This window comes from Anabrus simplex, chromosome 1 (genome assembly GCF_040414725.1).
Source record: "Anabrus simplex isolate iqAnaSimp1 chromosome 1, ASM4041472v1, whole genome shotgun sequence".
In the NCBI taxonomy this organism is placed as follows: domain Eukaryota; kingdom Metazoa; phylum Arthropoda; class Insecta; order Orthoptera; family Tettigoniidae; genus Anabrus; species Anabrus simplex.
In genome coordinates, this window is record NC_090265.1 from 1,061,832,119 (window position 1) to 1,061,858,535 (window position 26,417).

A 26,417-nucleotide genomic window follows, 5' to 3' on the forward strand; every position below is an offset into this window, starting at 1 on the left:
TCCTCCTCCTCCTCCTCCTCCTCCTCTTCCTCCTCCTCCTTCTCCTCCTTCCATTAAAGAAGGTTTACCAGAGACGAGATATCTACAGAATTATCTTTCAAGAAAGCAAGTAACCATAGCTGAGATTATATGGTGCATGAATAATGTCATGCGACACCATTCTTTACTTGCCAGTGATGTTAGTGTACGTTTGTTCCCAGTAATGTTTCCAGACTCTGAAATAGCTTCGTAAAGTTCAACTGCACGGAACAAAAGTTGCATATACAATCACTCATGGTTTGGCTCCCAATTTTCGTAAGCGAGTTCTTGAGATGTGTAGTAAGTGCACACATTTCGCCGTTGGTTTTGACGAGTCACTGAATAAAGTTTCTCAGATGAGCCAAATGGTTCTTGTAGTTCGTTATTTCAATCCTGATACTAATGAAGTATGCACTCCTTATTTTGATTCCATGTTTCTTGGTCACTCTACCTCCTCAGATTTGTTAAATGTTTTTTTGCGAGCACTGCAAGGACACAATCTTTTTTTTAAAAAAAAGTCTTCACATTTTAATGGATGGTCTAAATTTTAATAAAAAGTTCCTCCAGGATATTGGTAATTTATTAAATGATGATCCAGGTGCTCTTATTTTGGTGACCATTGGATCTTGTGGCTTTCATACTATGCACATTTCATATAAAATGGCAGTAAAAGAAACCAGTGGAATATTGCTGAGTTTCTTTGTGCTCTTCACTTCTTGTATTGCTACGTTCCTGCAAGACGTGCTGAATATACACATTCAGGTTCAAACGTATTTCCTTTTAAATATTGTGCTATAAGATGGCTTGAAAATTCGAAAGTCATTGAATGTGCTATAGATATCCTACCTAATGTTGACAAATATGTGGAAGGAACAAACAGCGACGAGAAAATCCCGAATTGTAACAGCTTCAAAATAGTATCAGCTTCACTTATAGATAAGCTACTTAAGGCCAAATTTTCATTTTTATCACCACTTGTTGGAGATTTGGAACCATCTGAAACAGTTTCCGACGGACCTTCCATTTGCACAACTCCTGTCTGAATCTCTCATTGCAACAATGAAAAATGTCATGACAAGCTTTGTTAAGTCTGAGTCACTGGAGTCTTCAGAAAATGTCCTTAAAATTAATTTAGACAGTAAAGAAAATCTTCTGCCTGCATATAAAATTGACATACGTTATGCTGCTAGAACAGCACTTCGTGGCACCTCTCGATTAAATATTAGAGATATATTAGTATTTCGCACAGATTGTCTAAGAGGAATGGTAGCTTTGTGCAAGAAGTTACTGGAACGGTCACCACTGGCATATAAACTTACTAAAGCAATTTCTCGTTTCAATCCAGGTGTAGCCAAACAACCTCTAAGCAGCAAACGGTTAAGGATAGCTTTAAATGCCTTTGTTGAAAACAAATAGATCTTTGCTAATGAAGCTGATCATATACGAAGGAAGTTCACTTCTGTTTGTGAGAATGATACTTTCAAAGAAGTAGTGAATTCTTTGTCTTCTAAAGACGGGAGGTTAGATCACTTTTGGCTCCGCGTTATTTTGCTAACAGTAAATTTGAAAACAGTAAAGTTGGCTTCATTTCTCAAAATTATACTAATATTGTTTCATGGAAATGCTTCACTTGAATGTGGTTGTTCTGTTAATAAAGAAATTATGTTAGAGAACATGCTACAAGAATCCCTTGTAGCACAAAGAAGAATATATGATAGTATTTCAAACCTTGGTGGAATTGAAAAGGTCTCCGTTAATAAGAACATACTCCATGCTGCAAGGAATGCTCATGCTTCGTATGTTCAAAATCTAAAAGAGAAACGTGAAGCATTGGAAGTAGCAGATTCTTTGCTTTAAAAAAAAAAAAAAAAAAAAGAGAGAGAGAGAGAGAAAGCCCGCTTTGTTGCTGAAAGAATTAGAAGAAAAGGAGCGGAGGGTGATGGCAGAAGCTCAACAGTCGTTGGTGGCTATAGATGAATGAATTTCTTCGCTGAAGTAGTAATGACCCACCTTCCTTTTATGTGACTTTTGATTAATGAGGCTTGCTTAAAATGTCTCGCCTCGCAAGCTTCGAGGCCATAGCACTAGTTTCATATAGAGGATTGTGGCAGCATTTAATAAATTCACTGAGGCTTGCAGACTGAACGCTGAAATGCATAACTGTCTATAATGATAATGTATGTATATATGTGTTGATTAACGAATGGAGTTATTGATCACTAAATATTAAATTCTTGAGAATTATGACATAACTGATTTATTTCATATTAAACAGAAAATGAAAACTTAGAACAAATTACAGTACAAATTTCAAACATGCATTGTTGCCTTTACAGTCTTCTGTCACATGAGGAGCATATGTAGTAGTCTTTGGCTGTGCATTTGCTACAAACAGTTTTCTGTAGGCATGTCACTTCACAAATGACTTGTTTCCAGTGCATTTAGTCTTTACTTGACAATGAGTGCGCTTCTCATGTCTGTCGGGAATTTCTTCAGGGATGCCAGCTCATGTTACCGCCCTAACTGCTGCATAAGTTAGAGCTAGCTCTTCTCCTATGTGCAGAATGAACTTGCTACGCTTTAGTCTCGTTTAGTGCATTGTACACCACCCTCGAATTTATTCCTGCCAAATCCAATAAATTGCGAAGTGTGTGCTTTACCTAAGTACTTACGGGACTTTTGATCAACCATATCAGCTCCATATTTATATCCATTATAAATAGTTATGGTGTCTGGTTTCTTCTTTGCACCATCCTCAATTTGAACATCTGTATGCATTGTACTCAGAATGAGAACATTTTTATTCATAGATAGTTAGTGTAGCATCATTAGTCTTCAGCACGCTGTGGTTTACAACTTTGCCTTTGCCTCTTTTTGACAAAGGCTGGTACTTCTGTAGGACTTCTGTTCATAGTACCAAGGAGGGTAGTTGAATTGGTTTTCAAGGTTTCATCTAGAGACAAGGAGGTAAAGAAACTGTTGCATGCAATAGTTCTTCCTTTGTACATGTAAGGTCCCATCAGTTTCTTTACAACAAAGTCACTAATTTGCTCACTATTGGCTCTAGTGTCATCTCTTCCAAGCTCAGGGAAAGCATTCACAGCATACTTCAACATACCGTATTTACACTAATAATCCCCGCATATTAAAAAAAAAATTTGATGCACGAAATTGGGGTGCGGGTTTTATTTGCATCAAGGTTCCAACACGCTCCTGGTTCACCTAGTTTTCAATGCTGAGTGTAGTTATGCTTTGTGCAACCATAGATGGAACAAAACTGTCCCCATATGTCATATTTAAACAGAAAACAATTCAGACTTTTAATTCTAAACTGACTTTACATTCTTTTTAAATAGTACCGTATTTTACAGAGTAATTTAAATCCAAAATTTCTCCGCATCACGATAGAACACGTCTTCTGCGACGTGCAGAGGTAGCTTTCCGCACTTTCACTCACTTCGGTGTGTCTATATTGTGTTTCATAGTTGAAAATAGAGTGATATCATAATTCTTTTGTATTCAGCGTTTTAAGGAACGCCACAATATCACGTAGTAGGCAGTACGCGGAAAAGCTGAATCCATGAAAATTGGTTAGGGTTGGAATTTCTGAATTACAAGATGCCTGTTAATTTGAAATCACATAATTGGAAGGCCTATTTCTGATTTACAAAGACTTTGAATTAACGAGGTTTTACTGTATTGCAAAACTAACATCAGATTTCGCCGGTGTGTGTATTTCAAGTGTTTACATTGCACAAAAGGAATTATCCATCACAGGTCATGTTACTGTCCAGTGAAAAGAGACCAAGTGTGAGAAGTGTTTTAGACGTGGAGTGTGACGAACTTGTAAGTAATTTAGGAGAGGATTCTAGAGTAGAACGCAGATGGGAAGGCGGTTTGAAGAGGGTTGCACAGTAACATTTGCACGCTTTGTAGTATGACGTGTTTTCTGCAGAGCCAATAGAATCATTTCAGTAAGAAGTGCCTGTTTGTGCGGGTCACAAGTGAATGTTTCGAGTTTTATTTGTAAATATCATAATCAACGAATTTAGGGAATTATTTGCGTGTGTGTGTGATGAATCCAGGAAGAGCAAAAAGACAAGTATTGTATGGACAGGCGAGGAAAATAGTATTTAGAGTGTATTTGTATTTTGTAAGCATGCTGCAGCAGGCGTTCAGAGGCGGGGAATGTGAGGAACGCCATGTTGCCACGCCTCAAAAGAAGATGGCACTCGCGTCTGGTATCGGCCTGTGAACAGTATAGGCACCGTGCAGATATATCGAAATGCTACTACTAGCGCTACATAGTGGCCCGTTCTGAAACAAGAGGTGAGGCGCAGTGCGAGAGTCCCAGTACAACGTTTGTAACATTCGAACAAGTTGCGGGTTTAAAGCGATTCAATTCGGGGATCTAAGTGAGTCACCATGCAGTAAAGGAAGAAACCTTGTTGTCAGTTGCCACGTGAACAGCGTTGAAGAGTTAATTTCGAATGGTTTTGGATACATCACAGGAAAAGTCACCCGACAAACGTCTGGCAATTTGCCGCCTTATATCGTGAAACTTGAGGTAGGCAAGGTGTAGTTAGGTAAAAATGTATATAGTTTATTTAGTAAGGATTAACTTATGTATGTTTGCTGAGTTGTACGCATTTTTATTTTGTGTTCAGGTTGACCAGAATCGTAATGTCTCTACCAGCAAATGTTCCTGTCCTGCCGGCGCCAGAAGTACTTGCAAACGCGTAGCTGCGGCAGTGTATTATATAAATAATGAAAGTGTTGTCTCCAAAACAGACCGTCCGCAACAATGAGGAAAACCGAGCCCGAAAACAATGTCAACAGAAAAATATAGAAAAGGCAAATGCGTAGAAGAACTGTTCGGTAAAAAGACTTTGAGGACATCTCTTCCCCCCTTCGAATTAACTGAGGATACTTTTAAACACATCCCTTGCAGTCTTCGTACAAAGCATTGAGCAGAAGCAAGTACTGAAATCGAACAATCGTGCAGGGCCGTAGTCACCTTATTGATAGACAGGGTAGTGAATGATGTGGAGAGAGAAGAATGTGAGGAAATTGTGACACAGCTATTGCATTTACAAGTCTCTAACGACGTGCGCTTCTTAGACAAATACACCTTTCGCATTGTGAATGACGAAATGTTTTTACCAGCAAAGTGCAGGTTGATATAGATCATATAATTAAAATCTCCCTGGACAATCTATCTCAATCAGGAACCCCTCGATGGTTTCAAGAAAAAAAGATAAGAATATCTGCTAGCACGAAAGCAAATCGGACCAAAACTAGGCGACATAACTTTGATACTTTAGCTCTCACATTTGTAAATGAATCTCCAATTGGGGGAGCTGCTTTGAACATTCTTACGGAAGTGAAATGGAAAGTGAAGCAATAGAATGCTATGGAAGTTCATTTGTTGTTCGTGTTATTCGATGAGGTTGCAAATTCTTTAACACGCAACACATAGACGATGTCATCCACGTGTGGAAAAAGTTCTGTTTGCAATTTCTGTAATATATCGTATATTTTGATTCTTTGAATACACCTTTCTACGTGAATTGTAACACTCGCAATATTGTAAGTACTCTCAACTTCCTCAGCTGTTAATCTCCCGTCATGTAAGAACGGTGGTGTCACGATTATGATACCGTGGCCAGATAAGTTAGTTCTGATGCCTAAATCCTTTATCAGCCATGACCTCATCGCCAGGTTGAAGGAAAATAAACCACTGACGGTTGTTATGAATGAGTCGCTAGCTCTTCCACCGTAACATTTAGATTTAAAGCAATCATACCATTAGCCGTGATTGCAATTAAAACTTTTGCAGTATAGCAACCCTTGTATTGGGAATAGAAATACAATCTCTTGATCTACTTGGGGAGGCTGTTCAACCCTAAATTTCGTGCAGACAATAATGACTCGACAATTAGCGTAATTTCGTTTAAATGCTGGAGACATTGTTTCTTGAACACTTTCCTAACTAGGCCAGAATATGAAATGTTTTGTACGCAGTACCAGTTGCATAACCACGGTCGTAAAAAAAACCGTGAAATTGTTGTCCTGTGAACACTCTCAAAGCAGAATAGGACAGTCCGATTTTCATTACGAAAATGAATAATCTGGTTTCTTTACATAATTTCGAAACGTTACAGTTTGATAATAACGCAAGGAAAAGACGTTGAATTTCACACCTGTTAAATCACGCATTTGTGTATTGTTCCTTATGGAACTGTAGCCTTGGAAACTTGGACCCTTGATGTTTGCATGATTGTCTTTCGTTCCAGATATCATGTTTCGTTAAGTCCTCTCCCAGACCGAAATTAAGTGGAATACATGCTTGTGTATTTACGTCGTTTTCATTCATTGAACAAGAAAACATGAAGTCTGAACAATGAAATTCAGATGCAACTGTTCCCACGGATGCATCCTTGGTTATGTTACTTGGGCAAACTGTGCTTGAAAATTTTCCGTCTTAATCGTTTTAATCGCTTGAGTTGTCAGTGAAAGCGCTGTAAGCTGGATCCCGGCGACACATTCCTCTTCTTGGATTCATCCGGAAATATTATCGGAACATAGGCTGGACTTAGTGGGTGTCCAGATCTTTTGTTTCCAATGAAATGCGCACTACATATTCTTGAGTAAGTCGTAGGTTGCCGAAGTGGTCCATCAGTGCTAAAAATTAAATTAAATCGGATCAACTGAACTTATGGCAAACATATGCAGTACGTATGTGTAGGCCTACTTACTTCGTTCGGTTAACTCCTTGTATTATCCATTGCCTCCTTCGGTCCACATCTATCGCTCGTTTTGGAAAACAATAAATTTTTTACTTCACTTCCCGTATTTGCGTAAGTATTGGGACATCTGACAACACAACAATTGCGTTTACTTGATCTCCTTTTCTCTGCCATTATCATATGAGTGACTACACGCTCAGTCATAACAGAACAGCTACTGCGAGTCTGGAGTCTGCCTCACGTGTTGTTCTCCGCCCGGCCGCTAGAGCGATGCGCACGGTGCCTATAGAGGATTATAAAAGCTACAGAAATAAAAATAATGCAGTGTTCAGGTCGCCAGGGAAAAACCCTATGAGGAAGAAGCCAGTGACGGACCTTGATGATTTCAATAAAAATGTTCTGCGTACAACAATATTTTATACATATTAAAATGGCGAATATCCTACGGCATTGAAACTGGCCTGTCCATTTACCTTCCTTAATATCTCAAAAATTTCCCTCAACACTTTCTCGGGGTTTGGTGTTAAAAATTAATTTAGACTTTCAGGAAACTTTTAAGCCCACGAAAAATATAGGTCATCACTTTGGAATTAAAGATATAACTGGATGAAAAAACGTAGGCCTACTTGCTCATTTTCATGGAAAATATATTTCATAGCAGTGATAATGTATTTTTATCATCTCAGTTAAAAGCAGCTATATCTGTAAATTTACATGTTCATATTTGCATAAAGACCACGTGCACCTCGCGGAGTGATACAAAATGTTTATGCTTACGTTACTCTTTCAAAGGAAGAAATTTTAGTTCATTTCATTTATTTTTAAAATGAGTCTTCCTAAAATGAGGGTGCGGGCATTATTCGACGGCATGGATTATTCGGGTAAATGCAGTATTTCTGTGTGTGTTTATTTGATTTTGAGGCCATGATCTGTGTAAATCTGCAGCAACATTTAGAAGGAAAGAGTTGCTGATCAGTAGTTATATATGGCACTGGTATGCAGCTACATTGTGCGTATGCAATGAAATTATACCAAATAAAACATCTTTGTTTGTCCTTTCAAATCCCTGTAGATTCAACATCAAATCTCAAAAATCGCATTTCCCTGAGTCTGTCATATGCCATTGTCGCCTTTACAAAAGGAACAACCACTTCACTGACCATAGCCAATCCATTTCTAAGCACCCTCCTGTGGAGCCATGAATGTACAGTATACTTAAAAAATGCTTCCAGGTCTTCAATTTTCAAATCCTCTGCTCAGTGCATGCCACAGCATTTTGTCAGTGACCATCAGTAACAAAGCACTGATGCAAGTCTCATTTGCATGGTGTTTTACATGTGGAGAGGGGCCATGGCGATCTAAATCATTATGGTGTGAATGTCTACCAACTGTGACATTATTCACTACACCAACTATCCACATCATACCATCTGAAAATAAAATGTTAGTATCTGTGGCCGTATCTGAAAGTTGATGTATTTCTTCATCAGACATGATGTTCAAGGACTCACCCTCTGACTCATGGTCCAAACTGTTTTTTAGGGTGTCAGTAATATCTTGCGCTCTTTCATTATTCGATGCACAGCCATAATAAACAGCCTTGTTACTACCACAACTTGATAGAAAAGTTGCACATTGATGCTACACATTTCAGCAAGCAATGAGGAAGTTTACTGTCAACACACTGTGTATTCAAACATGAATAATGTAACCTATATCAGAGGCTGCTTCTCCTTATACACAGCTGGCATGCATAGTTGTCCAGTCGTGACACAGAGTGTGGTTGTTGAAAAAGCAGGAAGAAACAAAAGACACATAAAACGTGAAGTTATACGAATGGATATATCACTCTTATTGTTGGATCAAATCCGACAGAGCCGTGGTTCTAGACATGTATAGATTTCTTCTTAATGGGTTGTCCCTATCAATAAAATATTGAGTGGATGTTATTACAATTAATAATGAAAAGTAATAAAAATTCTGGATCCAAAGTAAAATTAAAAAGAGCAAAATAAATAAAGGAATTAGCAAATGTTCCAGTAGTAGAATTAAAGGGCCGCGGTATTTTGACCGTGCAAAGGTAGCATAATCATTAGTCTTTTAATTGAATGAGACAGCCATCGTTCTAGTGTTAGCAATTTAGATATATCTGTCTGTGATCTTCCTGATTGATGTAAATAGCCTAACAGTATTATATGAACATACATTTTTAATTTAATGTAATTTAGTTACTCTGGATACCCTGTCCAGTTGTTGGAGGTATGGTGTTCTTGATGTGATGTGCATACACTAAATAAATCAGATAACATAATTTGGAAATTGAGGGAAAAAGGAGTTGTTAAATACTATAATGAGAAAATAGTATTTTGTATGTATGTACACATGTATGTCTACCCCTAGTCTCATTTCTTGATGCGGGGTCATGTGTGAGGTGAGATGTTTTACAAGACATGTTTCTTAAAAATTTTTTAAATGGTCGGATGCCCTTCCTGATGCCAAGTCGTAGTTGAGGAACTAATGAAGATGAAATTATGGTGGTGAACAAAATTGAATAAGGAGGTGGAAAGAATTATTAATTTTTTTTTTTTGCTATTTGCTTTATGTCGCACCGACACAGATATGTCTTATGGCGACAGTGGGATAGGAAAGGCCTTTTGAATAGGTACTGTCCTGGCATTTATCTGGAAGTGAAAATGGCAAACCACAGAAAACCATTCTCAGGACTGCTGAGGGTGGGGTTTGAAGTCACGTGTGTCCCAAATGCAGGGCTTGGCTCCTTAGCCGTAGCACGTTAACATGCATGGCCACGCTGTTTGGTAATGAGGAAATAATTGTTGTTTTGTAATTTTTTTTTAGGCAAAGTAGAATTAGACAACCGTCCTCCTTTGTACTGTACACACTGGGGTGGCACAAAAAGTGTTTCTGTTGGAGTCAGCAGTCTTTAGACTAGTTTGATGCAACATTCCATGCCCCCTATCCAGTCTTAACCTTTTCATTTCTACATAACTGCTGCATCCTACATCTGCTCTAATCTGCTTGTTATATTCATACCTTGGTCCTCCCCTACCATTCTTACTGCCTATACCTCCCTTAAAAATAAACTGCACAAGTCCTGGGTGTCTTGAGATGTTTCCTATCATTCTATCTCTCCTTGTCAAATTTAGCCAAATCAGTCTCCTCTCACTAATTCGATTCATTGTCTTTTCCGTCTCACCTTCTGCATTCTCTTGTAACACCACATTTCTCTATTTCTTTCTAAGCTAGTTATCATCCTCGATTCACTTCCATACAATGCCCCGCTCCAGACGAAGGTCTTCAAAAACATCTGTCTAATCCGTATATCAATGTTCTAAGTGAGCAAATTTCTTTTCTTAAGAAAGGACTTCTTTTGTTGCGCTAGTCGGCATTTTATGACCTCCTTACTTCTGCCATTGTTAGTTATTTTACTACCCAAGTAACAATATTCATCTACTTCCTATAAGACTTCATTTCCTAATCTAATATTTCTTGCATTACCCGACTTCGTTCATCTTGTACTCCTTCCTCAAGACTCTGCCTATACCACTCAGCAATTTCTCCAGATCTTCTGCAGCCTCAGATAAAATAATACATAAGCATATCTCAAGGTTTTGATTTCCTCTGCTTGGATTGTGATTCCCTTCCCAAATTCCTCTTTTATTTCCTTTACTCTCTGATTTATATAAACAACGAAAAGGAGGGGTGGGGCGGGGGGGACAAACTGCAACCTTGCCTTACTCCTTTCTGGATTGCTGCTTCTTTTTCAAAGCCCTCAATTGATTTTTATACAGATTGTAGATAACTCTTTGTTCTCGGTATCTGATCACCTTCAGAATCTCAAATAGCTTGGTCCAATCAACATTATCAAATGCCTTTTCAAGATCTACGAACGCCATGTATGTGGGCTTGTCTTTTTTAACTTGATCCTCGATAAGATCAGACGTAAAGTCAGGATTGTGTCACGTGTTCCTTCTAAATCCAAATTGATCTTCTCCCAACTCGGTTTCAAATTCTCTTTCCATTCTGTTGCAAATAATATGTGTTAAAATTCTGCAGGCGTGAGATACTAAACTAATAGTGCAGTAGTTTTCACACTTGTCAGCACCGGCTTTCTTGGAAATAGGTATAATGATATTCTGCCGAAAATCGGATGGCACTTCTCCTGTCTCATACATCTTACACAGTAAAGGAATAACTTCGCCATGCTAGTTTCTTCTAAGGCAGTCAGTAATTCAGAGCGAATGCCAGGTGCCCTGTTCCTATTTAGGTCTCTCAAAGCTTTTTCAAATTCTGACCTCAAAATGGGGCCTCCCATTTCATCAGCATCAACAGCCTCTTTTTGTTGCAGAACAATGTCATCTACATCTTTACCTTGATGCAACTGTTGGATATGTTCCTGCTATCTTTCTGCCTTGTCTTCTTTCCCTACAAGAGGTTTTCCATCTGAGCTCTTAATATTCATACAGCTAGATTTCCTTTCTCCAAAAATTTCCTTGATTTTCCTGTCTACCTTGCCTACTACCGTGCAACATTCAACATCCTTGCACTTCTCCTTCAGCCATTCTTCCTTAGCTGTCCTGTACTTTATATCCAGTTCATTCTTTAATCGCCTATATTCCTTTCTGCCTTCTTCATAATTTGCGTTCTTGTACTTTCGTCATTCATCAGTCAGGTCTATTATCTCCCAAGTTATCTATTGATTCTTAACTGATCTTTCCTTTCTTCCCAACATTTCTTCAGCAGCCCTAGAGACCTCATTCTTCATGACTGTCCATTCTTCCTCTATTGCGTTTCCTTCAGCCTTTTAGTCCTTGTGCAACATGTTTCTGGAAACGGTCCTTCACACTCTTTTCTTTCAACTTGTCTAGATCCTATATCCTTGCATTGCTTCCTTTCTTGAATTTCTTCAACGTCAGGTGGCTTTTCATGACCAACAAGTAAGTGTTGGCCAGAGTCTACATCTGCTCCAGGGAATGTTTTGCAATCCAATACCTGGTTTTAGAAACTCTGCCTGAAGTCTGTTTGATATCTTTCAGTGTCTCCAGGTCTCGTCTATGTATACAGTCATCATTTGTGGTGTTTGAACCAAGTATTAGCAAGGACTAAATTATGATCGGTGCAGAATTCAACCAGCAGACTTCCTCTTCCATTCTTTTGTCCCAATCCCAATTCTCCTACTGTAATACCATCTCTTCCTTAGCCTACCACTCCATTCCAGTTTCCCATCACAAACAGATTCTAGTCACCCTTTACATATTGTATTACATCTTCTATCATATATTCTTTCGATTTCATCATCATCATCTGCTGAAGTAGTAAGCATATAGACCTGCACTATTGTGGTGGGCATTGGTTTGGTGTCTATCTTGATGGAAATAATGCTTTCACTATGCTGGTCATAGTAGTTTACCCACTGCTCTATTTTCTTATTATTAAGCCAACTCCTGCATCCCCCCCCGCTTGATTTCGTGGTGATAATTCTGTAGTCACCTGACCAAAATTCCTGCTCTTCCTGCCAATGTACTTCACTTGTACCAACTACACCTAACTTTAATCTATCCATCTCATCTCCTTTTTCAGATTCTCTAACCTACCGCAATGATTCAGACTTCCTACATTCGACGCTCTGACTCGCAGAATGTCAGTATCCATCTTTCTGATGATTCCCCCCTCTCGTGTAGTCCCTCACTGGGAGACTCGAGTGGGGGACTATTTTACCTCCAGAATATTTTACCCGGTAGGAAGCCATCATCAATACATCATTCATACAGAGAGAGCTGCATGTCCTCAGGAGTTAATTATGGCTGTAGTTACCCCATTGCTTTCAGCTGTGTAGCAGTATCAACACAGCTAAGCCATGTTTAGTATTATTACAAGGCCGTATCAGTCAATCATGCAGACTGCCGCCCTTGTAACTTCCGAAAGGCTGCTACCCCTCTTTCGATGAACCATTCGTTAGTCTGGTCTCTCGACAGATACCCATGCGATATGGTTGCACCTGTGGCTCGGCTATCTCCTTCATTGGGACATGCAAGCCTCCTCACTGTGGCAAGGTCGCATGATTCTCAGGGGAGCGCGCAGATGTTATATTACACTTAACAAATTCCAACAAACAGTCTTTTTTAAATGATACCTATTTGCATGATCTCATTTTGTTTTTGTGTGTTCAGAGAGTTTCCCTTCTTCATTAATACACCTTTTGAATCTATTTGGAACAATCTGATGTTAATGGTTTCACAGTTCATTATTCATATCCACATTCTCGAAAGGCCTTTCCAAAGTAAACATTCAGCTCTTGAGTAGTTTAGGGTTTCCTCCCATACACTTAGTCTTTAATCACACCCACGCTGGAAGAAGTCTATTAGGGCGAGATCTTCTTGTGAGCATGGAAGGAATTAAATAGCTTTACGCTGTCCTTTGTCTTCTGTGGAGAACTTGATTGATGTACAACCAAATATTTACAGCATAATGGGCAGGAACTCCGTGATTCTGGAAGTAAAGTTGAGCAAAATTGTTCATACACGAGTCCTGGTACAACCTCCTGAAGTAAATGTAAGTACACATTGTCATTGGGGAGATATTGGGTTCAAACCTCACTGTCGGCAGTGCTGAAGATGGTTTTTCGTGGTTTCCTATTCTCACACCAGCCAAATGCTAGGGCTGTACCTTAACAAGGCTACGGTCGTTTCCTTCACACACCTAGCCCTTTCCTATCCCATTATTGCCATAAGTCCTATCTGTGTCAGTGTGACATAAAACCAGTTGTAAAAAATAAATCCGTTGAGGTTACCATCAGTACAGCATGATTCATTTACACCATGTGCTGACATTGCACCAAAATATTTACCCTTGGTTGATTAAGTGCTTGCTCCAAAACATGTCGATATTCTATTAACATGAAAGTCCTAGTTGAAAGCACACTTTTCACTGTGTGTATGTGAATAGACATGAATAAGCATAGTTGTTGTTTACACTAGATTTTGTTGTTATTCTTCTGAACACACTGTAATATGACTAATACATGAGTGAAATAAAGTATACAGGGTGTACCCGAATTCTACCAACAAACTTTATGAAGTTGTTTAGGGATACCTTCTGAGTATATTGGTATAAGGGACCTGTGCTCTCTGGTGGTTCATTAGAGATATTAATATTCCAAGTCAAGCATATTGAGGTTATGTTTTCATCCTGATTTAAAAATATAAGCAGAATTTCAGCGTGCAAAACATGAGCAAACAAAAACATTAATTGTACTATTTAGGAAGGAAAGCTTAATTAATGAAGATAATCAGATATAACGATTGAAATATAGTATGAAAATCATCATAAAAATATAATTGAATACAAAATCAAGCATAATGATGGTAGATAAATAAAAGAGGAGCTAACTAAAACACTTTGTTACTGACGTAGCAGTCTGAATGAGATGCTTATGAGCCTGCTTGTAGAGTCCTGGGAAGATAGTTTTCATATCTTCCCACTGGATTAGGGAATTCCTGTTCAAAGAAGTTACAGGATTAGACAAGTAAACTCAGCAACTAACATTTTTTCTGCCTTTTCTTACTGTGAGCTAATTGTTTATGAACATTCCATAACTCATGGTATTTTTTGTATCTTCTTCCGATTCACTTGGCCGTGAACCTGCAGAAGGAAAATTGTCTTCCTTGATAGCAGCTCTAATTTTTGCCATGGCTTTGACACTAGCAGCAGGATCTTGGAAATGTTTTTATTTTTATTTTTAAAATCTTGGATCCAAGATAGTGGAGATCGCAATAATGGACGGCTGCCCAATTTAATCGAATCGCTTTGGAGGTCCTTTAGGAAATGGTATTTCACGTGTTGGATAGCTGTTAATTTAGTGAAAAAGTCATTAATATGTGATTATAAACAATTGAGCATGAGAATGACCTTCAAAAGGGTCATGTACTGCTTCCTTGAAATCTTTCTCATTAAAAACTCAAGTGGTTTAAGGAAATAGGGAGGCTGTTTAATTTCTATCTCCTATAATGATGGCATTTCTGGACTTACCATCAAGACATCAGCAACAGTTGTCCAAAATTCCAAAAATTGTTCAGTCATGTAGAATGTTGAGTTGCATCTTGTTTTGACGTCCGGTATTAATTTTTTCAGTTCACCTTCTGCAACATTGTTGGTATTTGTGCGCCTCTAAAGCACTCATAGACGTTTACACTGTGCTGCTTTATGAATTTCACTCTCTTACTTTGGATTTACATCATCTGGACAATAATTTTTTTTATTTTTTATTTTTTATTGGTTTTTGTGAAGTAATTTTTTATGTTGTCTGTACATTCTTGCAACATTCCTTTTCTATGAATTTTGGTTTATTCTGTTATTATTTCTCAAGGCTATCTACATTTCTCGGATAACAGAAGGCGGAGCTGCAGAGAAGGATGGAAAATTACTAGTTGGAGACAGAGTGGTGTCGGTGAGTATCACATGGTGTTACGAATATCCCTGTAGTTATAGCGTTGCTTTGTTTATACAGTATCTGGGAATGGCACAGAGTCAGCTTTTGTTGTTAAATATTGTGATTTTTATGTATAGCAAAATTTGTAGGGTTAAACTGCAACCACATACACTTATTATATTGTATCATAGAATTTTGAATTTTCACTAAATATCGTGTATGTAATATAAATATGCTAAATTAACAAAGAAGACATTGGAATTTTTCATTTTATAAAATTGTTTGTGGTAGTTCTCTTGCAGTTTTCCTTAATGATTCTTCATGTAAATTTTTGTAATTACAGAAAAAATTGCTTTTAGTTCCTATTGAACCTGAGAAAATTCTGTGTTAAAAAAGGATGTTTTTATGGTGTGTAGTAAACGTATTATAAGATTTTTAGGTTGGTTTCTATGACGTTTGTGCCACTCCATGATAAATTATTTAGGGGCTTGGTGGCTAGCTTTCTGTACTGTTGCATTTGTGTGTGTTTGCCTTTTATGAAAAAAAAAAAAGTTTTTCTCTCTCTCTACAGGAATTTTTCCTTGTATCCATTGTATACATCAGAGTAGATTTCCCTTCATTGTCAGAATATTTATTGCGATTTTATTCTTCATGAGCACCATGGTTTCTTCTGCACTTTTCCCAATGCATGGCACTGTAGTTAGAAAATGCCTGCATTTTGTATAATACTAATTAGTTGACTTAATCATTTCTACTTCTCACTATTTCTTTTATTTAAAAGTGGTGTGCTTGAAGAATTATCTGGCTGAGTAATCGCATGATGGTGAGTGTCTGCCCACAGATAAACGGTGTGGACATGGAAGGGGCTCGCCACGACCAGGCAGTGTCCATGCTCACTGGTCTGGAGCGGTTTGTGCGCCTGGTGGTGGAGCGAGAGGTGATGGTTCCCTGCTCCTCGCCCTCCCCCAGCCCTGGCTCCGAGAAGTCCCCCCGCGTGTTTGGTGCGCCTAAACCATACACGGGCTTGTACAGTGCCAACAGTTACATGGCCAACCGGCCCGGCTACACGGGTTATCGCCGGGCTGCGTTGGACCAGCAGCCGGGCAACTCTTCGACATATGGAAAACTCCCCGGTCTCAGGAATGAACCTACAAACGTTGACAGGGAGAAAAAAACTAATGGCGTGTTAGTGGATAGTGCAACAGCAACAGTGGCAAACCATGTGACGAACAGTGGTACAGCAACGAGAACCTCAGCAGAACCCCCAAGGCCTGCCCCCCGACGTCTCACCCAACCTCAGCTACAGGATGTGCCCATGGAGAAGACAACGGAACCTGTTCAGGTATTGCCGAAGCCCATCACGAATGAAGAGTTCCAAGCCATGATTCCTGCACGATTCCTTCAGCCGCCCTCAGCCCCTACCCCAGGTAGTGACCCTTCTGGCCCCACAGTGATTGTGACTATCAAGCAGCCTGAATCAACAGTGGGAGATATCAAGTTCCCTCCTCCTCCTACCACTTTGGGTAAAGTGACAGAGACCATCACTAAGAGCACCTTCACTGAGACAGTGGTGACGCGAGTGACTGAGAACAAGGAGGTTCCACCCGTCATAATTGAGGTTAGTCCAGTGCTGAGCTGCGGATAGGCAGATTGAAACCTCTGTGGAGTGGGGCATAAAGGAAATACTGGTGCATGTGTGTGTTACATGTTAGAATGGGACAAGGTCCTACAGCAGTATGTACGGAGGCACCCTACACCAAGAAATCTTTCATAAGACTAGATATTCCCTTATTGGCCCTTGCTGTTTGGATGTTGGCTTTTGTTTGTTGTGTGCTATGAAGGAATATATTATATGTAGTTCCGTCTCTTTATGTCCCACAAGCAAATTTGGTGTTCATAAACTGCATGCTTACTTTTGAAATGCTAACATCATTAAAGTTATTTTAATCGAGGTTTCAGTCTTACTGGAGTTAAGCACAAATTGCATCTAATTTGCTCATGAGCAATCTGCATTATATAGCACTTCAATCTATGATCTCACGAAAACTGTTGGAAGTTCTTCCTGCTGGTGAACTATCATTGCATGTACATTACTTGTCACATTTATGTGAGGTTTTTGTGGTGTTGAAGTTTTACTCCCGCTGTGTTTTACTGTACTTCACACCGGGTCTCTTGTATCACACTTTAAGCTGTTTTGTCACTACCAGAACAGTTTCATGTAATTCTTGGTGGTTCATCATCAGCTACTATAAAATATTAAAATGTTACAAATATTCTTTAAGTAGGATATTTCAGATATTTATTCTGCAAATCTTCAGGAAAAGCAATTTGAATTTTTTGATAATATAAAAGATATAGTCAGCTTCTGTATCGTAATGGCACTATTAGCTGCCGTCCTTGGTACCTAAGTTAAATTTCCAATGTTGCCAGAGATTTAAGAGTGACAGGAGGGTGTCTGAAAAGAGTTGTACCAATTCGGGACAAGGACACAAGATTTTTTTAAATATGAATAACTTTGTATTGCCTATTAGCACAAGGGAAATTCACGTTAGTTCATTTTTAGCCTTATGAATGACATTATCGTAACTGTTTAATGGTTTGAGCTTCAGTTGCAAATATTGCACAGTGAATTTCAGTATTAAATCTCATGTAATTTAAACAATATAATCACCTTTTTGAGAAAACGCAGCAGAAATTGATCTTTTACAGATTAAATTAAAAAAAAAAATTAAGATAGGTACTGAAATGTAAAATAATGAATGGCTGCATAGTGTTGTTAGCTGTATCTGTCACATTCAGGGCATATCGCTGCACAGTTGAGAGCTTAAATACAAGAGATCTGTTTGGAGATATATTGGAATGTTAATGAACCTGTATTTAGGCAGAATTGTAGCTGTCCACCATCTGTTCAAATGTATAGCAAAATTCTGTAAATTTACACATATCGATGATGATCAGATGGGAAAGTAGGTTAGAATAGTTCTGTACATCAATAAAGGGCTTAACAGTGTAAGAAGATATGTGGGATACTTCTATCAAATATTCCAATATTGTTCCCTTTCAAGTTTTGCTGCATATATAACCTCCAAGCTACTATTTAAAACCGCATTGATGTTTTTGTTACCAGCCTTGTGTCAACTCTGAACTTCAGGAATTACAGGCAAGTAGGGTTTGTATACATCCTAAATAAAGCAACAATAAGAGTTTACTTTTTGGTCAAGGCATTGCAGTATTTATTGCGGTTCTACCTCAAATGCTGGTTTTAACTTTTGTGTGTCCACTGTAGTCTAGAAGACTAACATGCTTGATAGTCTGTTGTGCCAAGAGTTGTTTGATTTGAGGTGCTTCTAGCTCTGAGAGGACAGATTAAGAGTATTGGAGATTGTAGCTCTAATCTTTGGGAAAGTGGGAAATGGATGTTAAAATGAGCCCTTCCGCTGGACTTGCTTTTCGCTTTGTCAATCAGCTGGCATGCTCAGGTGTTTGACCTTGTGTCAGTATATTTGCTGGTAGGTTGTTTGGTTAATTTGGTATCTAAATAGAATTATAATATTGAAATAGAGGTTATAGACTTACAGTGATCCAGCTATTTATCATAAAAAGCAATATTATAAACAATTTGTTATAAACTTTTGTTGTGTTGATGGAAGTGCTATAGTGATGCTACATGCTCATGTGCAATGTGTATGTGTTGATACTTTAGGAATGCTAAGTGTTTATAGGTAAATTTTATTGGCATTCTTCATATTAACAGTTGTTCCAATTCCAAAGACCTTTCAATTTAATTTAATTTCATTTCATATCTTGAATCAGTAACTGTCAACCATTTAAGGTTAGACAGATGGACCAATGCATTTAAAAAAAAAAAAAAAAAAAATCCATTTAAAAAAAGTAAAGGAAGTTTTAGTTTTCTGTAACTGTTGACATAGTGATTATAGCCAGAAGACCACTTTTTTAAAAAAAATCAGAAGTATCCAAACTGCATGAGGTGACTCATTAATTTACAAAATTCTATTTTTATCAGCTGAGTTTCATTGTACAACTGCCGTTATGAGAAAATAAGTACTAGAGTTTGGACTCTCAGTTTTTACAGTTGAAGTGAAGTCCGTGTTGAGATGGTCTTAGACTATGTATCCTATAAACTCAAACGCCTGGATTGGTATGATGTAATATGTCAGTAAAAGCAATGGGAAAACTATAGCTGAATGAAAGAAATAAGATACATAATGAATTGTTGGAATGGTGGTGATGATGGTTTTAAGAGGAAGTACTTTTTAGCAGCAACTATCCCCTTCGGGCCGAGCAGCGGTCTCTGGGCAGGCCAAGGCTCTTTCAAGGGCGTTCAGTGCAGGGGAAGGGGAGGGTGTCCCCAAAATTGTTGGTATAAGACCATTGTTTTGAGAATGTTGAGAGTTTTGTGAATTTCATTTGTTATGATTTACTCATTGCTTTGACTTTCAGAGTTACTTTCCATATCTATCTTTATTGGAAACCAGCTCATTTTCCTATCCGTAAATAAATCAAATTGAAAGGTTTTTCTTTCCTCTTTCTTCTTTTTTCATGTACTAACCTGTTAACTGTAATACTGAGTAAAGTCTAACATGCTTGCTTTTGGGTATACCTGAGTGTACCTGGTAATTATGAACTAACCTGATAAAATAATTCTCCTGTAGATTTTAATGTTTGACCTGGTTGGTTGGTTGGTTGGTTGGATGGATGGATGGATGGATCAACATCAAAAGAATTGCATGATTAGACTATTGCCATACCTCCCAAGAGTAAATGTTGGTAATTTCAGTTAATGTCTGAGTTACTGTGATAAATTGTTCATATTGCAACTTTTGATGGATATTTAGCTTACCCATTCAACAGAGATATCTTTTAGTGTACATACACTGGACAGTTCATGGGCATTATATCATCCAAAGTTAGGTGGCGACTGTGCAAAATGCAGTTATCCAGTTTTGAGAAACCTATAATTAACCTATGGCCCTCCCTTCCCTTAATTCTTTTACATATGCAATTTTGTATTCCTTGTTCAAAAGGTAGAGATGATGCAAATTTGAACTTCGTTATGGGGATGAGCACGGTAGGAGTGTAGATGTTCAGTCTCTCCCTTAGGGGAGACAGTTCTCTCTTTTCAGCAGCATTAGTGTGTGTAATTTTAGTGGTTCTACTTATATGTGGTATAATCGGCATAACAGCTGGTAAGTGTATGGGCGCGGGGGGGGGGGTTGCTAACTGTTCTTGTTACTTTAGTCTTGTGGTCAGTGAGTGGCATTTGCATTTACTGTAGGTGGACTTAAACTACATAGCCTGTCTTTCCATTCGAAACATTAAAAGAAGAAATTTGTGAAACCACAATACTGTACTGAAAGACAAACACAAACTTGAGTCCATAAGCATCACTTCTCTCTTGATTGGTGCTTGAGGGACTATTCCCCCACTACTCATGGACTTCTTGAAAAGATTTGGACTAAGTGGACTCAGTTGTGACAGGAGTCAATAGCCATCTTCAGAAACCACACCTATAAACCGTAACAACCACCTTGAAGCTACCTGGTTTTCAGTTAAGTATTAACATCTTTTGTAAATAATGTCTATTAGTTAAGGTACTCTTTGTCCTTGTGGCAGCCTGTAACTGTTTTAATAAGATATCTAATAAAAAAATGAATGGAAAAGGTGATTATCCTGTGTTGGGTGACAATGATCATTAGTGAACTTTTAGAGATATTGCACCTGTCAATTAGTTGTTTTTTCGATGTAGGTGGGATTACTATTGTGGAATTTGCAGCAACACTCTTGTACTGATCATAGTTTCTCTCAAGATTCCACTGAAGGACTGTGGTTGTATTGTTATGTACATCCTTCAGTTATGAAAGGTGGGCTTGTGGTTTTCATGGGGAATGAATGGGGAATGCGTAGAATTTTAGATCACATCAGTAATCTGTCATTGAAAAGTAATGTTGTATCAGAGAAAAGTCTGATATGCAGTGAATAAAGGAACTTCTTCTTCTTCTTCTTCTTCTTCTTCTTCTTCTTCTTCTTCTTCTTCTTCTTCTTCTTCTTCTTCTTCTTCTTCTTCTTCTTCTTCTTCTTCTTCGTCTTCTTCTTCGTCTTCTTCTTCTTCTTCTTCTTCTTCTTTATCCCACTTCATTGTGAGGTCTGCTGCATTGCACTTCATTCTCTCCACATCGTCTGATCCTTGGCACTGTTTGGAGTTGCACCAACCAAGAGCACATCTCATTCAAAGCATCGAGCCATCATTTCTTTGGCTGCGTTCATGGTCGATGGCCCTGAGGGTTCAATTTCAGTGCTGTCTTTGAATATAAATACTGTTGCTATGCAGTACATGGCTGTACCACCTCAGATGTTTGTCTCGCATTTTCTTCGGTATTGAAGCCACATGAAATGCTTGTCCTCACATCCGGATTTCTGATGTGGTCCGATTCAGCAAGTCCTATTGGCCATCAAAGCATCTTCATTTCCATAACATAAGGGAGTTGTTCATATTTCTTCAGGCCAATACTCCGTCCTGTACAATGCCACTGGAGATACAGTCGTTCTGTAAATCTTCGATTTTATGTACAATGGCATCTTCCAGATGTAAAGGACTCCCATAACCTGGCACCACTCATCCAGGTAGTATTAACTTTTGTTCCATGCATCCAGGTAGTATTAACTCTGTTTCATGCATCTGGGAGTGTGCTACTATCTGAACTGATGATCGATCCTAAATACAGTAAAATACCAGTGTAACAAAATTTTGGGGACCTCAGAAATTAATTTGTTGTAGTGAAATTTTGTTATACTGAAATAAGTCAATTCTTTAGAGCTTGCCCATTGGTAAACCTGTTGAAGAATCTATGTTATTTCAACATGAATTTACACATGATAAAACCTTAATACTGTATTTATTAAATGCGAGGAAAATTAGGATACATATATTTACATGAAGTAATGATATAAAGTACAGGTACTTGCAAGAACTTTTCAGTATCTCAAATTTTACCTGTACTGGTACATTATCTCCTTGGCTTTATTTTTGAAAAAGTCTGTAATTTTCTTCTGAACACTCCCAGACACAAACAAATATTCAAGGTATTCAGCAACCACTGCACTTGAATTTAAAACAGATTCTGGCACGTCACTTTGTGACAGAGGGAAATCCTGAAGACTACGTGCCATGTTAGTTGCCTGCACAAGTCAAACTCTGTTGAACACTTTGAGGCACATCTTCCTCTTCCACCTCATCATCACATGGATTCCTATCACTTATAATATCTGCCACAATCTCTTCTTCAGTGATTTCCTTTTCCACTAACACATTACAGTCCATGTTGACGTAATCAGTAACATTTACACTTGTTGGCACATCCAACTTTTCACACAAATGCTTCCAGTTCTTCTCTATTTCTGCATCCAACTCTTCACTTTCTGCGATGTTTCTTCTCCATAACCTTCTCCAGCTTTTCTTAGCAGTTCCTGATTACGTCTAGTTTCAGTGATTGCCATGCAGCACTGAACATCTGCATTGCTTCCAGTAAGTTGACATTAATGTTTCTCTCTGAGGCAATGTTACATAGCATATACCGGACCGCACAAGCTCGGTAATGCCGCTTCACCACGTGAATTATCCTTTGATCCAGTGGCTGCAGAACTAAGGGAGTATTTTGAGGCAAAAATAAAACTTTCACATGCTCCAAATGGTGAGGTAGACAATACTGTGAGAGGAGCAGTTGTCTAAGATGAGAAGAATTCTCCGCTTTTCAGCCTTCATTCGACTTTCCAGGCACAACAACCACTCTTCGAAGATCACTGATGTCATCCATGCATTGTTGTTGTTGTTGTTGTTGTTGTTGTTGTTGTTGTTGTTGTTGTTGTTGTTGTTGTTGTTGTTGTTGTTGTTGTTGTTGTTGTTGTTGTTGTTGTTGTTGTTGTTGTTGTTGTTGTTGTTGTTGTTGTTGTTGTTGTTGTTGTTGTTGTTGTTCCTATATTCACAGGGCAGATGTTTTACTCCCTTGAAGCACCTTAGCTTCCCAAACTTCCCAATTATGAGAGGCTTCAGTTTATCGACCGCTGTGGAGTTGGTGCACAAAAGAGCCGTTATCAGTTCTTTTGAGCTTTTGTCCCGAAAACACTTATTTCTCTTGAATTCAAGGTTTTTATTCGGCATTAATTTGTAGAATAATGCTGCCTCATCTGCATTATAAATATCCGCCGGCGAATATTCCTTCAAAGCTGCTGATAGTGTCTCCATCCGCCATGAAGATGCAACTTCCTGTGGGACACTGTCTGCTTCACCATTTACAACCTTGTGAGAAATGCCATATCTTTTCCGGAACCTATGAAGCCAGTCAGTTCTCCCCATTAATTCCAGAAATCCAAGCGAACGTGTCGTGCACGCTCGCATAATAGTGGGCCATTGACAGGAATGTTTCTGGTCCGCACTTCGATAAACCACATATAAATGACTTTGTTCACCTCCTCATAGTCTGCTGTCCTCATCTTCTTTCATTGTGGGCCAAAGGCATCAGCATCAATATTCAGCTTTATCTTACTCTTCTGTTTTAGAAAAGTAGATAGTGTTGAAAGGCAGATGCCATACATCTTCACTGTTTCTCCTTTTTTTCCTCCTTTCTCCACTTCCCGAAGTATTTCACATTTTTCTTTTGAAGAAAACTGCTTTCGCTTCTTTTGATCCATATTGGTGAAAGAGTTCACTGGCACACCAATACACACGTTGCTTCATGAATGAAAGATAAACAAGGAACGCGTCATGAGACGTGAATAAACGAAATGCAGTACTGAAGGTAGATATGTAAAACTGTAATGTTCATTGGTTGTTTGTAAATGTGGCATTCGTACCTAGCCATTAGTGTTACTTTTTTACGTATTGCTTTGAAATCAATATCCAGCTCGACCAATCGCGGACATGTATGGAAAATGGCTACCTAAACCGTGTCCTGTAAACGCAAATACTGTAATCCAATCTGCGCACCCCAATATTTGAAGATACCAGTATTTTCATTAATAGAATATTGGCTTTAATTTGCTTTTTATGTATAAGAAATGAATCCCACATACAGTAGAACCTCAATAATTCAAAATGGGAAATTTCAAAATCTTGCCTAATTCGAAGATCTCATTCCTGGAAACATGAGGTATGGTTCTGCACGTTATTTCAATTGTTTAATTCAACGGATAATTCATAATTCAAAGAATAATGTTGGTCCCATTACCGAAATTCAGACTTTCAATTCAAAACTGCCTTAACACAAAAAAAAAAAAAAAAGTAAATAGTATTTTACAGCATAACTTAAATTCAAAATTTATCCGAGTCGTGATAGAAAACATCTTCCAGAATGTACAGGGTAGCTTTCCGCACTTCCACTCGCTTTATATTTGCTAGGTGTGAGTAAAATCGTAATTCTTTTGTATTCAGTATTTTAAGTAACAACACAATATCATGTAGCAGTCAGTATGCGGAGAAGCATTGGCAATGCCGACATTTGGCGACAAAATGTGGCTCATATAATCAATTTGTACGCACCGAACGATATTGTCAATGTGGATGAAAGTGCATTGTTTCTTTTAATGCCAAGCCCAAAAGGACTTATGAATTTAAAGGAGAGAAGTACCAGGCCGGGAAATCGTACAAGGGTTGGGGTCATTGCACTGTGTTGCAATACACATGGAAACGAGAGACTGCCCCTCGGCATAGGAAAGTTCAATAAGCCACGATGTTTTAAGGGTGTCAGGCACTTTTCGTGCAAGTACAGGGCATACAAAATGTATACAATACAGTAATCCAATGAATAAAGCATTTGCACATGAGAGCCAGCATAGATTTCTCCTCGTCTTTGAATCATGCTTTCCTTTTTCTTTTGTTGCATGGGGTAAGTGAGTTATCCGAGTGCATTATCTGAATAATGCAAATGCACCTTTTGGGATATATTTTGGGACTAGTTTTTTTCCATGGCATTTGAAAGGTTTAAACTGTGAATTAAGCTTAATTGCATGCAGTAACGGGTCTTAGAATATTTTGTGGCAAGGTTTGGCATTTCTGAATTACGAGTTGGTTAATTTACAGTCTGATTTTTGCGTCCCAGTGACTGTGAATTAACGAGGCTTTATTGTAATGACGTTCAGTACCGGTACACCAAAACTGAATAAGATAATTTTCACGGGCTGTTGGGTAGGCAACCCGCTCGTTAGAATTGTGATGCATTTTCTTACTTCCCCTGATTTGTAATCGGGTAGTTTCGCCTGTGCAATAGTGGCTACTAAGGGGGGCGAGGGGGGGCAATCACCCCTCTCCACTTTGTAGAGAAAAATTTACATTTTAATTCCATTTTAGCTGGCTGAAACTAGGAATTATTAAAAAAAAAAAATTGTACAGATTTTTAATTATTAACGAAATTGTTATCGAAAATACCCACAAAATGTCGTTCATCGCGGCTAACCGATGTGTATAGCACCACAGCAAGTAGTGGAGACTTTGCAAATGCTATGAGGAAGGGTAACGGGGGTATATTTTTTGCCAAGGTTGTGGACACAGATATGATTCACCTGCTTGCCGCGTGCATTCGTCAGTCTGGCAGCCTCTTTAATCTTGTCTGTTAGTTTCTCAGAGTGTAGTCAAATACTAAATGATTTTTCAATTTTATAATCGCGCCGTACTTCTATTTAATTGTAATACGTGTGCAATATTGTTTCTTTGGTGAAAGTTTTATTGTATAGTATTGAATCAAAATCTCAAAAAACGATTATTGCCACACTTAAGTTAGTAAACTGTCAACCTTTACCTCTCTGTCGAAATTCGCTCAAAGAGCATCAAAAACTTACCATTTTGTAGCTTTTTGTTTCAGTTTTGATGTGTATACCCCTCGCCCGCCATATCCCTCAACCCAGCTACTTCCTGTTTTCTGTATACTCCCTCCCCCCCACTTCTAATTCCCAATCGCCGCTACTGCGCCTGTGTGCTGTATAGTGTGTGCCATTTGGTATTAGCTGTATAGAAACATGTTGTGCGAAATACCCGGCAATTAAAACAGGATGAATTTCAATTATATTTTGAAGAAAAAGACTACATTTTAATTCGTTATACTGGTAGTTCAAAATTTGTTACTATGAAATATTTTAATGCGTTAAATAGGGAAAAGAGAAGGGGCCTAAAAATAATTTCGCTATTCTGAACATTT

The 26,417-nt window shown here is 38.4% G+C and overlaps 1 protein-coding gene across 7 annotated transcripts in view; it reads left to right on the plus strand.

Annotated features, from left to right (window-relative positions):
- Window positions 1–26,417, plus strand: part of scrib (scribble) — an 884,084-nt gene that overhangs the window by 556,640 nt on the left and 301,027 nt on the right. For 6 of the 7 annotated variants that reach the window (XR_011017587.1, XM_067137118.2, XM_068225382.1 and 3 more), the window contains 2 exons: window positions 15,151–15,231; window positions 16,055–16,831. Coding sequence is in view for 6 of the 7 variants with exons in the window: in XM_067137118.2 (XP_066993219.2) it covers window positions 15,151–15,231; window positions 16,055–16,831 (858 nt within the window). In the remaining variant the exon portion in view is untranslated. The remainder of the gene's footprint in view (window positions 1–15,150; window positions 15,232–16,054; window positions 16,832–26,417) is intronic. The other variant, XM_068225383.1, reaches the window with a different exon arrangement.